Source organism: Ranitomeya imitator, chromosome 8 (assembly GCF_032444005.1).
Source record: "Ranitomeya imitator isolate aRanImi1 chromosome 8, aRanImi1.pri, whole genome shotgun sequence".
In the NCBI taxonomy this organism is placed as follows: Eukaryota; Metazoa; Chordata; class Amphibia; order Anura; family Dendrobatidae; genus Ranitomeya; species Ranitomeya imitator.
In genome coordinates, this window is record NC_091289.1 from 121,630,240 (window position 1) to 121,650,129 (window position 19,890).

The 19,890-nt window shown below is 45.7% G+C and overlaps 1 protein-coding gene across 2 annotated transcripts in view; it reads right to left on the minus strand.

Moving 5' to 3' along the window:
* The window catches only part of WDR47 (WD repeat domain 47), a 68,149-nt gene continuing 48,259 nt past the window's right edge, over window positions 1-19,890 (minus strand). For both annotated transcript variants that reach the window (XM_069737325.1, XM_069737326.1), the window contains exons 9-15: window positions 18,503-18,563; window positions 15,408-15,571; window positions 15,152-15,321; window positions 14,625-14,795; window positions 14,287-14,418; window positions 11,795-12,013; window positions 1-5,616 (exon numbers count right to left, since the gene is read on the minus strand). In XM_069737325.1, coding sequence (XP_069593426.1) covers window positions 5,474-5,616; window positions 11,795-12,013; window positions 14,287-14,418; window positions 14,625-14,795; window positions 15,152-15,321; window positions 15,408-15,571; window positions 18,503-18,563 — 1,060 coding nt within the window. In that variant the 3' untranslated portion in view covers window positions 1-5,473. The remainder of the gene's footprint in view (window positions 5,617-11,794; window positions 12,014-14,286; window positions 14,419-14,624; window positions 14,796-15,151; window positions 15,322-15,407; window positions 15,572-18,502; window positions 18,564-19,890) is intronic.

The following is a 19,890-nucleotide window of genomic DNA, read 5'->3' on the forward strand; positions in this document are numbered from 1 at the left end:
TGACTCTTGGATCTCTTTATTCATATTGCAGCACAGTTACACTTCCATAGTAAACATCTCCACATTAAACAATAGGTAAAAAATAGATGCATACAGTGCACAGAAAATGTAGTATGTTAAAAGAACAAAATAAGAAATCCACTTCATATCAAATAAATAAAAGCATTCCTAAATCTCATTTAGGCTTTTTTGTTTAATTTAACAAAACATAAAAATATACAGTGTGAACAGAATAGTCCAGAAGTATTAGCATTTACATTAGTGAATACAACATTGAAGCTAGGTTTCTACCAGTATGATAGAAAATTTGTGAACACGACACGCGAGAGCAAGACGTAATATCCAGGTTAGCTGTTGCTGTGAGAAACTGATTTCATGCTCTTGTGCCATGCAGTCGTGTAGACACTACTCCCTTTCTGGCACCTAATGGTTACCAGTGAGATCACAAGCTCCGTCGCTGCCTGTGAGACGTCTTACTGGCCACTGAAGCAGAGGGTGTGCGGGGAAATCCGGCTTATGTTGGATAGATTTACTGTATGTGTAGAAAAACTGGAAAACATCGAGATCAACACTGGATAATTCTAGCAGCATTTCACCCACAATGAACGTCAGCTTACAGCACGATATAGTAGTGTGGAGCGCCTTCATTTGCCTTGTATGAGGTCGGTGCATTTGTTCACACGCGGACACCTCGACAAAAATACAGTCTAGTGACTTCTAAAGGCCGGACTAGAAGGAAAGGGGCTAGTGTGCCACTAGACAGCCATCCCATCAGTCACCCTATGCTCATGGGAATGTATCAACTGCTACTTTTGGATTTTATGGAAATGTATTTGTCCCATTAATGACATTTACTTTATTTTCAAAAGTCCATGTATGGTATGTTCATGTGTGCCACAACTCAGGATATTCCAGCCTAAACAAGGCCATGCGATAGCTGCTAGACCAGTGAGGTCCCAATGATTGCGAGAATGGGGACTGGTTTCCTCCTATACTCCCCTGGCCACAAGATAGCAGCCAGGAGAAGGTGAATGGAGAGGCCGGTCACACAGGAGCCTTCCTGGCCACAAAATAGCAGCCAGGAGGAGCTGAATGGAGAGGCCGGTCACACAGGAGCCTTCCTGGCCACAAGATAGCAGCTAGGAGGAGCTGAAAGGAGAGGCCGGTCACACAGGAGCCTTCCTGGCCACAAGATAGCAGCTAGGAGGAGCTGAATGGAGAGGACGGTCACACAGGAGCCTTCCTGGCCACAAGATAGCAGCTAGGAGGAGCTGAATGGAGAGGCCGGTCACACAGGAGCCTTCCTGGCCACAAGATAGCAGCTAGGAGGAGCTGAATGGAGAGGCCGGTCACACAGGAGCCTTCCTGGCCACAAGATAGCAGCTAGGAGGAGCTGAATGGAGAGGCCGGTCACACAGGAGCCTTCCTGGCCACAAGATAGCAGCTAGGAGGAGCTGAAAGGAGAGGCCGGTCACACAGGAGCCTTCCTGGCCACAAGATAGCAGCTAGGAGGAGCTGAATGGAGAGGACGGTCACACAGGAGCCTTCCTGGCCACAAGATAGCAGCTAGGAGGAGCTGAATGGAGAGGCCGGTCACACAGGAGCCTTCCTGGCCACAAGATAGCAGCTAGGAGGAGCTGAAAGGAGAGGCCAGTCACACAGGAGCCTTCCTGGCCACAAGATAGCAGCTAGGAGGAGCTGAATGGAGAGGCCAGTCACACAGGAGCCTTCCTGGCCACAAGATAGCCAGAAGAAGCTGAATGGAGAGGCCAGTCACAAAGGAGCCTTCCTGGCCACAAGATAGCCAGAAGAAGCTGAATGGAGAGGCCGGTCACACAGGAGCCTTCCTGGCCACAAGATAGCAGCCAGGAGAAGCAGAATGTAGAGGCCGGTCACACAGGAGCCTTCCTGGCCACAAGATAGCAGCTAGGAGAAGCTGAGAGGAGAGGCCGGTCACACAGGAGCCTTCCTGGTCACAAGATAGCAGCCAGGAGAAGCTGAAAGGAGAGGCCGGTCACACAGGAGCCTTCCTGGCCACAAGATAGCAGCCAGGAGAAGCAGAATGTAGAGGCCGGTCACACAGGAGCCTTCCTGGCCACAAGATAGCAGCCAGGAGAAGCTGAATGGAGAGGCCGGTCACACAGGAGCCTTCCTGGTCACAAGATAGCAGCCAGGAGAAGCTGAAAGGAGAGGCCGGTCACACAGGAGCCTTCCTGGCCACAAGATAGCAGCCAGGAGAAGCTGAATGGAGAGGCCGGTCACACAGGAGCCTTCCTGGTCACAAGATAGCAGCTAGGAGGAGCTGAATGGAGAGGACGGTCACACAGGAGCCTTCCTGGCCACAAGATAGCCAGAAGAAGCTGAATGGAGAGGCCGGTCACACAGGAGCCTTCCTGGCCACAAGATAGCCAGAAGAAGCTGAATGGAGAGGCCGGTCACACAGGAGCCTTCCTGGTCACAAGATAGCAGCTAGGAGGAGCTGAATGGAGAGGACGGCCACACAGGAGCCTTCCTGGCCACAAGATAGCAGCTAGGAGGAGCTGAATGGAGAGGCCAGTCACACAGGAGCCTTCCTGGCCACAAGATAGCAGCTAGGAGAAGCTGAATGGAGAGGCCGGCCACACAGGAGCCTTCCTGGCCACAAGATAGCAGCTAGGAGAAGCTGAATGGAGAGGACGGCCGCTCAGGAGCTTTTTTGCCCCATTCGGATACCTGAAAGCCCAGCTACTTGCATTAGTGTCCCTGATTAAGTGATGCAGCGGGGGGGCTTGTTCTGCCACTTGGTGATCTAAGGTCAAGTTCACACGATCAATATTTTCCATCAGTATTTGTAAGCCAAAACCAGGAAACCAGGAGTGGGTGAGAAATATAGTAGTGGTGACGTGTTTCTATTATACTTTTCCTCTGACTGTTCCTCTCCCGATTTTGGCTTACATATACGGATATAAAATACTGAACGTGTGAACGAGGCCTAATAGTGATCATCCAGTGGATACGTGATAACCCGTTTAGGCTGGAATATGCCTCTAAAATTTTTTTTTTTTTCTTAACCCAACCATACCAGAAAATGTTCTTATAAATGCAAATTTGGAAAACATCATTATAATACATCATGGAAAAACCAGTTGAAAATCCCAAACCAAAGTGAAACACATAGGGCACGATGCTTGAAAACTGGTGCAGACAAGAACAGAAGGTGTTCCCATGGTAACCTTAGGGTTGGAAATCAAAAAGTTGAAATCCCATTGGTTACTACGGCAACATCTCCTAATCTTAAGTTCTGCTATAAAAAAAAAAAGTAAGGCCTCATTCTCAGCTAATGGCAATACATTTTTATGTGAAAGTGGTTTTGTTTTTCTTGAATGAAGAAAGTATAAGCAGCTGCTTCAGGAAGAAAGTGTAGTTATGTCGATACTGCTGGTTGTACGGAAAAAAATGTAACAAATACAAATTAGTTCTGTAACAGATCAATTTTCTATAAGGCATTTGAATAATTAGGACGAGATGAAAAAAAAATCATGATGTGATGAAGGCGGCTTTCACCAAATTAGTCATGAGATCTTATGACGCCTTGAATGAAGGGATCCCGGTCTCTGATTTCAGAGAGGACGGACAAAGTGTAATGGAAAGTTACAGAATGCCGTGATGTTCACAAAAACATGGATCATCCTAGGAGTAAATTCACAAAATGAGTATTTGGTGCATTTTTGATGCTATGTATCTTAAAAAAACAACAACCGCAGCGTCTTACGGCTCCAGCAATGTGGATGGGATTTATAGAGATCTCGGACCTGCGGTGCACATTTCCCATCCACGACATGTCAATTTTCCTTGGTGCTACGTGGAAAATCCGAAAGTAAAACCATTTAAGCATTTTTACAGAGTCTCCACTGCAGAAATGCGCTAAAAACACATGTAACCCACACACAACTGTATCAATAAAGTTTTGTCAAAGCTCAATACCAGAAAGTATTAAAAACAAAAGCAGCTTTATTTAAAATTTAAATACCAAAAAGAGACAATAACCCCAATGTCAAAAATGCGATAAGAACGCAGTAACAAAATGTACTCAAAAACAATGAAAAAAACCACAAAGTAACCGAATAAGTGCAGAACAGCTGCAACATCAAAAACTCCCAAATACTCATCGTGAGAACGCAGTATTAATCTTATTACTGCCGATATTTGGTACATCAGGAGGTGTACCCATCACTAGTCCTGTCTAGGCCTCTGGTATTAGGAAAGTCACCATGTAACTCAGAACAGCAATGGGGGCAGCAGATCTTTTTGATGATCTTTCCTGATATTTTCATATAGGGACAATGTGCTGTCTAAGACCACAGCCCATGTTATATAGTATATGCTTATTTTTTACTTAAAAAAAAAGATGGAGGGTGGAAAACCTCTTTAAACAGATTGGTGATTACAGTATGCAGCCTTATAAGAAGGCAGCGCCTTTCCTCATACTGAAAGGATTGTGCCAGGAGACCAATAGAAGCGATCAGTGAATAGACCTTACATGCAGTTTATACCTCCGGTGTATGAATGAGGCGAGCACTCCTGCTTCCCCAGGCCTCCAGGGCAGTGACTGGTGGCCACAATATGTCTCCACACCCAGCCTGTCAATCACTGTACAGAGGATGAGTGGAGAGGAGGATCGTGCCCATTTCATTAACACGCTGATCTCAAACTATGTGAACCCGTGTATTCTCCGACTGCTGCTACCAACCAAGTGGCATAGTATTTGTGGGCTGTTCTGGCTAATAGTAGGGCCTAACTGCCCTCATCCAACTGTGCTGCCCTATGTGAGGTCAGTACAGTGTACGCTCTAATGGCACATACCTTCACTTGGAGAGAAATCGCTAGATCTGCAGTGTAAACCATGGAAGTCTTTGGTACCTTGTTGCAATCATTACATTGAAGGAGTTCCGTGTGATCTCGGCACATTTGGCTATCAGTTACGCCAATCACTTGGCTAATAGTAGGGAGCAAAGTAAATATTAAAGTGCAAAACAAACAGTAAAGTGTCCACAGACTTGTGAGAAGGGACGTAGGCACTGGTCTTGATGGTACGTCATCTGAAGGTGCTACTCACTGCTTGTCTTAGCATAAGCTAACAATACGATGGTGTTCTGCTGATATGCGTGCTCTTCAAAGCAGGAAGTCCCACTCACATACTGACGACGCAGGAGAAGACACAAATATATACACGGATATATATTAATGACCTTTACCTTTGACTAACCTGAGGCTAGCCTCAGCCGGCTTTACCTTCTTTCTGCCCCCGTTCCTCTGCACTACTACAGTATGATGTATCTATGATTTAATTGTAGATTGATTTCTGGTTGCAGGCAAATACTAACCAAACGCTCTGAGAGCTTAGAGGGTTAACAGTACAACCACGATAATGGAGGCCAAATAGGAGAAGCCAAATTGGTCTAGTGAAAGTCAACCTAAATTTTGAAGTCTCTTATTAAGCATTGTAAGCCCACAACGATACAGTTCTGTCTGCAGAAGACGACAAAAAAGACAGATCTTGTGTATGCCACCGGCACTGGATCACCTTGTCCTTGTGCTCCCCGACTTCAATGATTGGAAGAGGTTTTGTAAGATCACCTGAGAAGAAATAAAAGTTATAGAATTGAAACAAGTCCCAAACAAACTTCAAATATTCAAGGCATAAAATCCAGAAGGAATTGTCCCTTTTCCCCAAATACCAAGAACACAGATGGGTGTAAGGATACCAGCAGGCAACTCAGAAATCCGTTTTGCTTCCAACAACTTCAGTTTAGGAACAGCCCAGAGGCCTTAGTATAACTGTGTGGGAGGCCATTAGAGCCAATGAGGCTGTTGTACTTACACTAAAAATCCTTTTAAGAGTGACAGTATAATACATGCCCTTTTTTAAGAGTTTTCCTGCCGTATATTAAAATGAGAAGATACATAGAAGAACAAGTAGAGGGTCATGAGCCTTTATAGTGTTAGACAGAATGAAGAATAAAATACATTTACAACCTACAATACATTATTCCGGGTATTCCAGGGGTAATCCCCGGGACACCCCTTTAAAAGAGAAAAGACCACCCTCTGACCTATTCCCCCTCTGATCCAGACATATCATCCAGTTCATCCTTAGGGCAGATCAAAGTTTGTGGCCTAGCTAGGAGAAAAACCAGGGCCTCGATTAGTGAAGGGTTTTGTAAAACACCGAACTCCCCCTGGAATGGTCAAATGTGTCAATGACCTGTAAAAAAAATGCAGAGAAACTGCAGTACAAAATACAGAAAACAGGGCCTGTAAAATATAGGGGCTGAGGAGGGGGAGAAGGATGGCCCAACGAAGAAACAGGAGGGAGACCCCCAGGGAAAAGACCCTAGCAAGCTCAAGTAACATGGAGAGAAAATGGGCCGTGCAGGGAGTTGAGGATTTTGAAGGCACTATACTCATGTATCCGACATGTTCCAGCGGCAGGGAGGCCCACGCGCGCCGTCCAGCGGCAGGGAGGCCCACGCGCGCCGTCCAGCGGCAGGGAGGCCCACCTACAGTCCTGTTTCTACCAATGCTATTAATGAGAAAATAGGTTTAATATCAAAACTATACAGCCATCCTGACATCCCTTTCCTATGTAAGTACACCATCAAAATGGTTTAAAAAGGACTCTTCAGAACCATTTAAAGGGTAGTGGTCTCATCCAGAAATGTAAACTGTAATGGAGTGATTACAGTGCGGTTGCTCTATAGTGAGCGGTGATGTAGCAGCTCCCTGCACCGGCATGATGAAAGCGAGTGGCTACAGGGAAACTAGAACTTCACAACCTCGCTGTGGCCACACTTCCAGTAAAGGTACCGTCACACTAAAACGACGCTGCAGCGATACGACAACGATGTCGATCGCTGCAGCGTCGCTGTTTGGTCGCTGGAGAGCTGTCACACAGACAGCTCTCCAGCGACCAACGATCCCGAAGTCCCCTGGTAACCAGGGTAAACAGGTTACTAAGCGCAGGGCCGCTGTGCTTCTCTGCACTGACAGTGAGCGCCGGACAGCCGGAAAGCACAGCGGTGACGTCACCACTGTACTTTACGGCTGGCCGGAGCTCACTAGTCAGTGAGGGAAGCTGAAGGAGAGGGACATGACCAGACACCGGGAAGGTAAGTATGTAGTGTTTTTTTTTTACATTTACACTGGTAACCAGGGTAAATATCGGGTTACTAAGCGCGGCGCTGCGCTTAGTAACCCGATGTTTACCCTGGTTACCAGTGAAGACATCGCTGAATCGGCGTCACACACGCCGATTCAGCGATGTCAGCGGGAGATCCAGCGACGAAATAAAGTTTCAAACGATCTGCTACAACGTACGATTCTCAGCGGGGTCCCTGATCACAGGAGCGTGTCAGACACAGCGAGATCATAGTAACATAGTAAGGCCGAAAAAAGACATTTGTCCATCCAGTTCAGCCTATATTCCATCATAATAAATCCCCAGATCTACGTCCTTCTACAGAACCTAATAATTGTATGATACAATATTGTTCTGCTCCAGGAAGACATCCAGGCCTCTCTTGAACCCCTCGACTGAGTTCGCCATCACCACCTCCTCAGGCAAGCAATTCCAGATTCTCACTGCCCTAACAGTAAAGAATCCTCTTCTATGTTGGTGGAAAAACCTTCTCTCCTCCAGACGCAAAGAATGCCCCCTTGTGCCCGTCACCTTCCTTGGTATAAACAGATCCTCAGCGAGATATTTGTATTGTCCCCTTATATACTTATACATGGTTATTAGATCGCCCCTCAGTCGTCTTTTTTCTAGACTAAATAATCCTAATTTCGCTAATCTATCTGGGTATTGTAGTTCTCCCATCCCCTTTATTAATTTTGTTGCCCTCCTTTGTACTCTCTCTAGTTCCATTATATCCTTCATGAGCACCGGTGCCCAAAACTGGACACAGTACTCCATGTGCGGTCTAACTAGGGATTTGTACAGAGGCAGTATAATGCTCTCATCATGTGTATCCAGACCTCTTTTAATGCACCCCATGATCCTGTTTGCCTTGGCAGCTGCTGCCTGGCACTGGCTGCTCCAGGTAAGTTTATCATTAACTAGGATCCCCAAGTCCTTCTCCCTGTCAGATTTACCCAGTGGTTTCCCATTCAGTGTGTAATGGTGATATTAATTCCTTCTTCCCATGTGTATAACCTTACATTTATCATTGTTAAACCTCATCTGCCACCTTTCAGCCCAAGTTTCCAACTTATCCAGATCCATCTGTAGCAGAATACTATCTTCTCTTGTATTAACTGCTTTACATAGTTTTGTATCATCTGCAAATATCGATTTGCAGATCGTAAGGATATCACTGGAACGTCACGGATCATGCCGTCCTAGCGATCAAAGTGCCACTGTGTGACGGTACCCTAAGCCATTAAACAGCATTTCAATGCTATTTACTTGCAGATTAACACTATATCCATAGGTAAGCAGCAATTCTAGATGTGACAGGTTCCTATTAACAATGCACACACTTTGTTTTGGTAACTGGTGACCGAGTCTGATAAGCCAGTGCTAAAGGACTCCATGGATACTCAGAATGCTTTTGTTGCCTCGATTTCCTGCCTTGATGTTGACAGCCTCATATAGGTCTACTAGCTATTGAACCCGTTCTACGCCCGGGTGGCGAGCATTTATATTGGTATATGGTCCCCATCCTGTCATGTGCTGCTCCCATCCTGCGCCCCCGTTCTGTCATGTGCTACTGCCATCCTGCGCCCCCGTTCTGTCATGTGCTGCTCCCATCCTGCACCCCCGTTCTGTCATGTGCTGCTGCCATCCTGCACCCCCGTTCTGTCGTGTGCTGCTCCCATCCTGCACCCCCGTTCTGTCATGTGCTGCTCCCATCCTGCGGCACCGTTCTTTAATTTGCTGCTCCCATTCATATGCCCCATAAGATGCTCCATAGTATATGCCCCATATCAGGTGGCGTAAGTAACAAATAGCTGTGGCATGAAGTGCCACAGCCTCATGCCACAGCAATTTGTTACTTGCGCCACCTGATTCCTTTCCGCCGCCATTTTCTTGGTCCTCCTGCTTGCGGAATCGGCGCCTGCGCAGTCCGCGCTTTCCGGCGCCATTTTCTTGAAGACACACTGCAGTGTGTCTTCAAGAAAATGGCGCCGGAAAGCGCGGACTGCGCAGGCGCCGATTCCGGCAGCAGGACCAAGAAAATGGCGGCGGAAAGGAATCAGGTGGCGTAAATAACAAATTGCTGTGGCATGAAGTGCCACAGCTTCATGCCACAGCAATTTGTTACTTACTTGTTACTTACCATTTTCTTTGTCCTCCTGCTGCCAGAATCGGCGCCTGCGCAGTCCGCGCTTTCCGGCGCCATTTTCTTGCAGACACACCTGCAGTGCGCAGGTGCCGCCATTTTCTTTGTCCTGTGTCTTCAAGAAAATGGCGCCGGAAAGCACGGACTGCGCAGGCGCCGATTCCGGCAGCAGGAATCGGCGCCTGTGCAGTCCGCGCTTTCCGGCGCCATTTTCTTGAAGACACACTGCAGTGCGCAGGTGCCATTATCTTTGTCCTGCTGCCGGAATCGGCACCTGCGCACTGCAGTGTCTTCAAGAAAATGGCGCCGGAAAGCGCGGACTGCGCAGGCGCCGATTCCGGCAGCAGGACCAAGAAAATGGTCGGCGGAAAGGAATCAGGTGGCGTAAATAACAAATTGCTGTGGCATGAAGTGCCACAGCTTCATGCCACAGCAATTTGTTACTTACTTGTTACTTACCATTTTCTTCGTCCTCCTTCTACCGGAATCGGTGCCTGCGCAGTCTGCGCTTTCCGGCACCATTTTCTTGAAGACACACTGCAGCGCGCAGGTGCCGCCATTATCTTTGTCCTGCTGCCGGAATCGGCACCTGCGCACTGCAGTGTCTTCAAGAAAATGGCGCCGGAAAGTGCGGACTACGCAGGCGCCGATTCCTGCTGCCGGGATCGGCGCCTGCGCAGTCCGCACTTTCCGGCGCCATTTTCTTGAAGACACACTCCGGCTCCTCTGCCTGCGACTGGTCAGTCAGACGGTGGCGCGCATTAAGCGCATCATCGCGCCCTCTGAACTGTGAACGTCACAGCAGAGGACCCGGGAGACGGAGCCGCACGCAGCGCTGGAACGGGGGACAGGTGAATACACTTACCCTCCTGGCGGTCCCTGACTCTCCGGTGGAGATCGCGGTGTGCGTTCAGTGTTTACGCATACCGCGATCTCCTGGGAGCGTCACTCTGTGGGGGCCAGCTTGCGCAGTCTATAAAGGCTTCGGACAGAGTGATGCTCCCAGCGTTATATTATAGATATAGACCTGGTATAAGGCTGTCAGGTCAGGACACCCACAACTGCTCTGTCAATCAGTGTGAGCCCAGAAAGCGACCACCAAGGTGTGAATACGTCATTACCCATATAAGCCTATAGTCTGTGAAAATCATTAACACCGCAATGAATACGAGAAGGTTTCGAACTCATTTATATATTTTTTCAGAAGTGAAATTCACTGATGAAACAACAATGAGAAAAACCGACCCATAATTCTAGAACAGGAGATGGAAATCTTGTACGAGAGTTGTAGGCACTTCATCGGACCTCTCTTTGTGGTCAGTATCATTCACATACTGATTGGTTACAGGGGCCACATGTACCTCTTCTAGGCAGCCGGACAGTTTCTAACACAACAAGCCACATTAACTATTACAATAGTTATTTAGGCTGGGATCTAGTGATGGCTCCTGTGTCCAGTTTTCATTGCAGGTGAAGATGGTTTTCTCTCTGGTACGAGTGCCCCGCAGTGCATCTATTGTGGAGCCAGATGTTGGGGGCCTGAAGGACACATTTGTCTCCAGAGACACTGATTGTGGAATACTTTACATTTAGGTCTGCTCAATCCTGTGAATGTATCATTAGATTAGAAGCTCTGGCTATGGATAATACGGAAATGATTTGTTCACAAGAACGCTCACTCCTAAGTATCAACCTGTGTAGACAGAATGTCCTGACGAGCACACGATTCCTTTTTCATGGACCTGTGTGACCAGCCCAGCAAACCACCATCGCTCGACTTGTACGACATTTTTGGAGGGCGCAGATTTGTCACAAAACCTGAAGGATTTTCTAGTACCACCAAAGTGAATGTGATTCCGTTAGTCCCATGGTTGTAGGAGACAGACCAGACGTGCGTTTCGCATGTGCTTTTTCAAGGGAATGTAACCTGGTAGTCCTGTCCTATTATATATACCCCCAGATACATGAGCAGCTTAATTTGGCGAATGAGCATCGCAGGCAGCAACCTACTCTGACAACCCTTTCTGAATCAATACATTTGCTTCCAGTAAAATAACAACACTTAAACTCACCTTCAGTGTCTTTCAAGTGGTGTCGGCACTGGCTCTCCCAGGGCTTGTGTGACATTGTTATGTCATGCGATCTCTGCACCCAAATCAGTGCTGTGTTTGCACTCCTCTACTATGAATGTAACTGACATCCAGAGCAAGTAATAGCGCGGCCGCAGCTCTCACTTCCTTCGGATGTCTTGATTTGTCTGAAGAAGGGGAGAGTAAAGCCAGGGCTGACTGGCCACTGGGATTGTGTGATATAAGTGTCATGCAATCCCTGGGAGTGGAACAGCACCAGAGGGGAGTATAAGTGTCATATTATTGTTTTACAGGTGGGCAAACAAAGGAACTCAGAAGGGGATGTCAGAGTAGTGGACAACCCCATTAATCTCATTTATACATTAGTAATAAAGAACATACCTTGTAGATCTGTAACTTTAATCTTCATGTCATAGGAACCAGTGAGCAGGTAGTGTGCTCCTGGGGAGAAACGGACAGAGCGCACGTCACTGGAGTGTGGCTGATAACTCTGCACCATTCGGCCTCCTCTGATGTCATACAGCATACAACTGGAGTCCTCCTGTCCTGTGGCAAGTAGCCGCCCACTAGGATCTACTGCCACCGAGGCCACGGCACTGCCTGCAAGGCAATATCAAAAGAAAAGTCACAATTCACTTAAGGAACACAAAAGGCGTGAAAAGCGCAATAAATCACTAAGCATTTCACAGATTAAGAATAATTGGAATTAATTGGGATTTTTTACACCAGTTGACACTCTTATCAGTATGATTTTGGCTACGAACCTTCACTGCTCTCTGAGAGCATATCTCCACTGACAGATATACATGTCTGCATATAACCAGAAGTTATTAGTGGAAAATACCAATGCTCTGATAGAAGTGCACAACCTACTTAGGTTCGAACAAAGAGGGTTACAGGGTGGACAGATGTAAAAAAGGGTTAGAAATCTTCATTGTAAAATACTATATAAAGGGTTAGTGGTATCAATCTGAAATATTGAAACAGGAACACATGGGCTACCTGCACAGAGAACAAGTCTGTAAGAACATGTTCACACACCACCAAGAAACCTGAAGACACAAAAGAGAATGGTAAAACCAAAAACACTCAGTTTGAAAAAATGTTTGCAGTAATCCGCAAGTGCTAGTAAAAGATGTAAATAACAGGGTATTTGGTTGATACGTTTTTTGCAAAAAATGTATACTAAGCTGCTCTACCAATCTTCACGGTATACCCATATCAGAGCAGTCCTAACTAATGTATGCACCCTGTTCACACAGGTAATGTACAGATGATCAGGTTTTTAAATACATCAGATAGGGATTGCATACATTAGTTAGGACTGCTCTGATATGGGTATCCCGTGAAGATTGGTAGAGCAGCTTAGTATACATTTTTTGCAAAAAACGTATCAACCAAATACCCTGTTATTTACATCTTTTACTAGCACTTGCGGATTACTGCAAACATTTTTTCAAACTGAGTGTTTTTGGTTTTACCATTCTCTTTTGTGTCTTCAATCTGAAATATTGGTCAGTCCCATTGCCAGCCTGCCCTGCCAGAACTTCAGAATTTTTTTCCCCACTTTATGGAGAATTTTGTCTGTGCCATTCAACAAAATACCAATGAAAAACTGCACAGTGTGCATGAGGCCTAAGGCTGACAACTTCCCAATTTCCAACATGGATGAACTCATGTTTGGGCTGAAATCATATCTTACGGCAGTGTTTTTATTTTTTGTTATACTCATTGTGAAATCATTTTTGGGGGGGAAGTTGGAAGCAAAATTAGTGTTTCTGCTACAAATGCAGAAATAAAACGAAAAGTAGCCAGAATTTGTGAATGCAGCACACAATGTAAGATATCCGCAATGCTCAGAAGGATTTACCATGTAGAAAAGCTTTCTTTACAAATTCTTGTTCTTAATAAGGAAAAATATAGAACGAGCTCCAAACCTCCGTAACCAATGAAAAACGTTTAATGATCATCATGTGTAACAACCCAGTGGTTAGCTTTTATCCAGCGCATCACATTTATACTTTAGTTCCATGCGTTGTCAGAATACCAGATGTTTCTTGTAGATGTGGTTTAGTATTAGATTTCCAGATCGCTGTATTTCCTTCTACCTAGTCCGAACCATCCGGCTATAAAACACTGTATGAAGATGTCCCCCATATAATATTTAGAATTGAGAGTCCTCAGTGGTTGATACCTTTTAATGGCTAACTGAAAAGATGGTAACAAATTGCAAGCTTTCGAGACTACACAGGTCTCTTCATCAGGCAAAGACTAAAACAAATTATGAAGAATCACATATTTATGCACAACATAGTATAGAAAAAAAAAAAAGAGGGGAAAAAACCATGGATAAGCCAGGTGACATGAAGCAGAATTACCATGGGTGATAAACAGTTACGTCCATAAATATTGGGCCAATTCTAAGTTTTTTCCTATACTATGTTGTGTATAAATATGTGATTCTTCAGAATTTGTTTTAGTCTTTGCCTGATGAAGAGACCTGTGTAGTCTCGAAAGCTTGCAATTTGTTACCATCTTTTCAGTTAGCCATTAAAAGGTATCAACCACTGAGGACTATCAATTCTAAATATTTTTCTATACACTGGCTAATACGGTACCAAGATATATTTCTTCCCCATATAACAGACACCCACATAAGATGAGGGGTATGAACCCCAAATTTACCATCTTTCATTATATATGGCCCTAATCGCTACACTGAGAGATCACATTTTTTTAAGGTTCAGTTTCTTCTCACTTTCACCATTGCCAGATAATTTTGTACTCTGCTGGGGCAGGGAACGACAAATTTAGACAATACTGCCATGTAAGTTCGACAGTATATAACCTACAATTACAAGTTACTAGTTTACCTGTTCCATGAAACGTGGTGCCAATCACTCGAACGCAGCTGGGAACGCGGAGATCCCAAAATCGGACAGTCTTATCTTGGGATCCTGATGCAATCATCCAACCGCTCCATGTGTACAGAGCCAAGATGTGCCCTACGGCAGTCAGAAAATATTCTTCATTACTAGGTTTAATGTAAGGACCTTTATTAATGTCAGTTCACGGTTCGGTGGTCTATCAAGCAGGACGAATCGGTATAACAGACCAATCCTCCGCTGTACGGTTTACATTCCGTGCTTACAGGGAGCTCAGGAGGAGTGAAATGATTGGCGCATCTGATGGTCACTGAAGGGCTGCTCACCTGTGTGCCCACTTAACGCATGAAGCCCCTGGCCACGCTGGCAGTCTGTAGTGTAGATATTACAGTCTCCGGCCCCTGCACTGATCAGTATTGCCCCACCGCTCTCTGGCCCTTCCATAAAAGCCAGGTCTCGGATCGTTCCATCGTGCATGCTGAACTCCAAGTCTGGTCCTGAAAAGGCAAGATTCTCAATCACTGGCCCAGCCTCAGACAAGGATTCATCGATGTCAGCTGCCATGAAACATATCCGTCTACTGCACGGTCTTTACAGGGGAAAAGCGCATACCTCTAATATGGCCGCACAGGTGGGACCTAAAGAGAAAAAGGGGCCCACACTACCCCACATTATACTCTGGGTCAGCACCTTTGTGTCCCAGCACCAGATCCCATTCCCCATTAGGAGATAATAAATGCTGGGAAATGCCTTTCTGGATGCAGCGCAGACTATTCCATATTACTAATGCCCGGCAAGGCTCTGGGAATATGGCGGGTGCGGTATGTGACCCCAATGTTACACGTAGTCTCACCTGTGGCATTGCAGGTTTCAGCGTTAAAAGGCAGCACCTTCACATACTTGTCATTGGATCCTGTGGCGAGCAGCTGCCCGCAGGGGCTCCAGGCCACACAGTATATGGAGCCCTTGTGGTGTTTGTTCCTCTTAAACCGGATTAGTGGCTGGGTGGGAGTGCTCGGGGCACTGCAACAAAGGAACGTAACAATGGAGAGCTGCACACTGCTGTCATCGTAGGTAGTTCTCCAATAAAGGACTGTACAGTCTGTTACCTGGTGGGATCTATGGCATCAGGGTACGCACAAACTCGAAGCGTTTTAGAATTGGATCCAATAGCATAAAGTGATCCGCTGGGGTGAAACGCTACCGCACGGACCGCCTGTGTGTCCTCCATTGTTGTCAGGCAGAGAAATTGCTGTTTTGATTTTCCATCTGCCTGTTAAAGCCCAAAAATGTACATCATTGGAAAAATGAAAATGAATGGCAAGAATCCATGTGCAATCCTTGGAGGGATTCTCTGTCTCCTCTCACTACCACATCAGAAGGTAAGATGTGAATGAGGAGGCGCCAGCCAGGACGAGTGCACAGCCAGCAGGTATCATGTACATGTCCTATGCTAATAAAAAGCAGAGGCACAAATATCTTCTCAGCCTCGGGCTCCACGTCCGCCTTTTGGGACATAGCCAAGTGCCGTAGTCAGCAGTCCCATAGACAAGGAAGGAACTGGAAACTGAGCATGCCCACCTCTGCTCGCTCCAGAACACAGCACGAAAGCCTCATTTCTGGGATTCCAGAGCCCTGATATTGGGATCATTGAAGATCCCAGTTTTAGGACCCCCATCAACCATCCATTTATACCCAACCTATGGCTAGGGATAACTTGCTTTTTTGGGAATATCCTCTTTACCCCATAATGACCTATGCCAAACATTTTCATCATAGGTCGCTAAAATAAGTATGAAGCAGGCTAAGGACCAGAGCCCGCTTCATACCAGCCAGCTCCTGCCAGAAACTGCAGCGACCGGGGCTACTCCCATCACTGCAGATCAGTCATATATGTCTCTATCAATCTCGGACTGAGGCACTTAAACAACGTCACTGCCATTGCATTCGGGCCCCGGCTCCCATCAGGCCCCATGTGACAAGATCGTGATGATCATGATGGGTCACCATAACAACTGGGGACCTGCTGAAGGACCTCATAAATGCCATGTTAGGCACAGCATGGGCTTCACCGGAGAACCGCTATTTCAATATATACTGCAATGCTGTACCAAATTGTGCAAGCGAGCAAATGAAAACATAATATTAGGTTGGGAGTAATAGTACGCCGATATCGGACTCCCTCCCTTTGATGTGGGTTCTGGCAGAGAGCGCATATCTTTCCTGGCACATGTCAGCTGCTTTGAACAGCCACGGGTGGAATCGTGATCCTCCCGCCGCTATTAAAATGCTAAATGCTGCTGTCAACCTCTGATAGCGGCATTTAACACGCGCTTCTGGCAATCGCAACGGAAATCCCACCCATCAGTGACCCCCATCACATGACCACGGGTCGCCGATGGGTTGGCATGACAGCCAGAGGTCTCCTCTATGGATGTCCCTGCCGGATTCCTATGAGCGCCTCCTGGCAAAACACCAGAATTACATTTTTAGGATTGCCGCAAAATTAAATTAAAATGCAATACCGGGCGATCAAAAGACCTTATCTGCACCAATATGGTACCATTAAAAACATCAGCTCAGTGCTCAAAAAATAAACCCTCACCCAACCAGAGATCACAAAAAATAGAGACGCTACTGGTATCGGAAAATGGCGCATTTATTTATTTTTAACAAACTTTGGATTATTTTTTTTTTCACCACTTAGATAAAAAAGAACCTAGACATGTTTGGTGTCTGTGAACTCGTAATGACCTGGAGGATCATAACGGCAGGTCAGTTTTAGTATTTAAGGAACCTAGCAAAAAAGAAAAACAAAAAACAACTGTGGAATTACACTTTTTTGCTATTTCACCACACTTGGAATTTTTTCCCGTTTTCCAAGACATGATATGTTAAAACCAATGATGTCATTCAAACGTACAACTGGTCCTGCAAAAACAAAACAAGCCCTCACATGGCCATATTGAACAAAAAAAAAAACAAAAAACTTATGGCTCTGGGAAGAAGGGGAGTAAAAACGAAAACGCAAAAACGAAAATACCGCCGGTCATGAAGGGATTAATAATAATCATAATAAATGGTTTTATCTGCCGGTTTCACAGCAACTGTATTAGACCCAAGCTGCACGATTTAAGCCATATATGTTTAACTGTGAAACACCGGAGCCTTTCAGAGAGGAGCATAGTTTAGTGGCCGCCAGCAATCGACTAGTCAGACAGATGAGTCTCCGCCATCTTCTCCCACCCGCTGCCCTGGAGTAGCAGGTCCTGTCCGGTGTGCGATTATAGGGCGACACCTGTCACTCACTATGCTTATCGCAGAGACACCGCAGCATTTCAGAGTTACATCATACAGCCACGGTCTGTTACATGCTGGCTGGGGATCGGGCGGCATGGATCAGCTGTCAATTTTGAATTTTCAGGGGCATATAATGTTGCCTGATCATTTTATTTTATTTTTTTTACTGCACAATGAACAACGTAAAAATGAACCCCCAAAACAATGGTGGGAATGTGTTTTTTTTCCCCACACAATTTAACTTATTTTTTTCCCCCTTTCCCCAGTACATTGTAAGATAAAATGAATGGCCTCATTCAAAACTAAAACGTATTAATAAAACAAGCTGTCACGTGGATAGGCTGACAAGATCAATGAAAAATAGTTATGGCCCTTGGAATAAGGGGAGGAAAAAACGACAGTGCAAAAATGAAAAATCCCTGGGTGCTTAAGGGGTTAAGCCAGATTAACATGCTGGATGTCAGCTGTGTGCAACTTATTGTTTTATGTCTGAGATACAACTAATAGCAATTCTGTGCATCGGTTTTTATATTCAGTGGAGGGAGACAGGTAACAGATGCCCTATTCCCTAAGAAAGGCCAGGAATCAGCATTTTCCTCCAGTGTCTCTGGAGCACAGCGGAGAGAAACAAAGCCAGATACAAACACACATGTACAGGAGGGTCAAAACATAAAAAGACCAAAAACAAACACAACTTGTAAACCAAGGTCACAATTCAAATCTCAACAAAATATTTTGAGCAATATTGAAAATATTTCCCTCTAAGCATCTTGTGCGCGTCATTAATTGTTCTAAATGGGTTAAAATACATTCACCACAAAGGAATGGGATACAATGGGACCCTGGGTCTGGTAAGTAACCCTTTAAATAAGTACCCTAGTATTTACTGTTTGTAACCTCTCACCTCTGAACTTTTTCTTGCTCCAGCACTTACAGGTTCTTCAAGGCCTGGTTCAACTTTCCCACTGCAAAGAAAAATTATGCAAGAGGTTACAGAGATGGGTTAAGAGTATTTATACTGGTAACGGGTTTTAGCCATTAAGTATAAAATAAAATTTAAAAAAAGCAGCTTAAAAGATCATTTCTGCCCTTCCCCACTGTTTATACTCAAGGCCGTGGGGAAGGGCAATTATTGCACAGAAGCGGAAGATAGTGTAGACAGCGACCTGGGCATAAGTAATGAAAGTGGGGTGGCACGGGGGAGCGGTTAGGAAGTCACTACACTGAGCAGGGGTAGAGAAATACATAAAGAGCATGTACATCAATGCCAGAAGCGGAACTTGTGGGCCCCGATGCAAAACCTCCAACAAGATCCTGAACATTCACAGGTCTTTAATAGTAATACTCTTTTCCTATGGACCAGATAGACCTTTTAGACCCCCGGGCTACAAGGCCTGGGCACAATTGCAACCACTGCACCCATTATAGTTACGTATCTGCCAGAAGCCTCACTAACAAGATGGAGGAATTAAATTAAAATCAGGGAAAAGTCATTACTATGGGGAACTTCAGCCACCCAGATATAAATTGGGGAGCAGAAACCTGCGGATCCAGCAAAGGAGACAGGTCTTTGACAACAATGAAATGCAATTAATTTTCACAACTGGTTCAGGACCCAACAAGAGGGGGCACTGCTAGACCGAATATTAAAGGGAACCTGTCACCCCCAAAATCGATGGTGAGGTAAGCTCACCGTCATCAGGGGCTTATCTATAATATTCTGTAATGCTGTAGATAAGCCGCCGATGTTATCTGAAAGAGGAGAAAAAGAGGTTAGATTATACTCACCCAGGGGCGGTCCTGCGCACTGCAGTACTTTGCTCTGCCCTCAACAGGGCAGACAAAGTACGCCTGCGCCGGAGCCGCGGCGTGAATACCAGAAGAGGACGTCATGAAATGAAGATAGGCGCCGGAGCGGACCTGAGACACGCATTTGACCAGACCACAGCGGGACCACCCCTGGGTGAGTATAATCCAACATCTTTTTCTCATCTTTCAGGTTACATCGGTGGCTTATCTACAGCATTACAGAATGCTGTAGATAAGCCCCTGATGACGGAGAGCTTACCTCACCATCGATTTTGGGGGTGACAGGTTCCCTTTAACCAACTGACAGGACAGAATATCAAATATACACGGAGTGGTGGATACTTGGGTAACAGTGACCACAAAATAATAAGCTTTCATGTATCCTTTAATAAGATGTGTAGTAGAGGGGCTAGGAGGACATTAAACTTCAGGAAGGCAAATTTCCAATGGCTGAGAGGTGGTCTTAGGATGTTGTCCCACCTT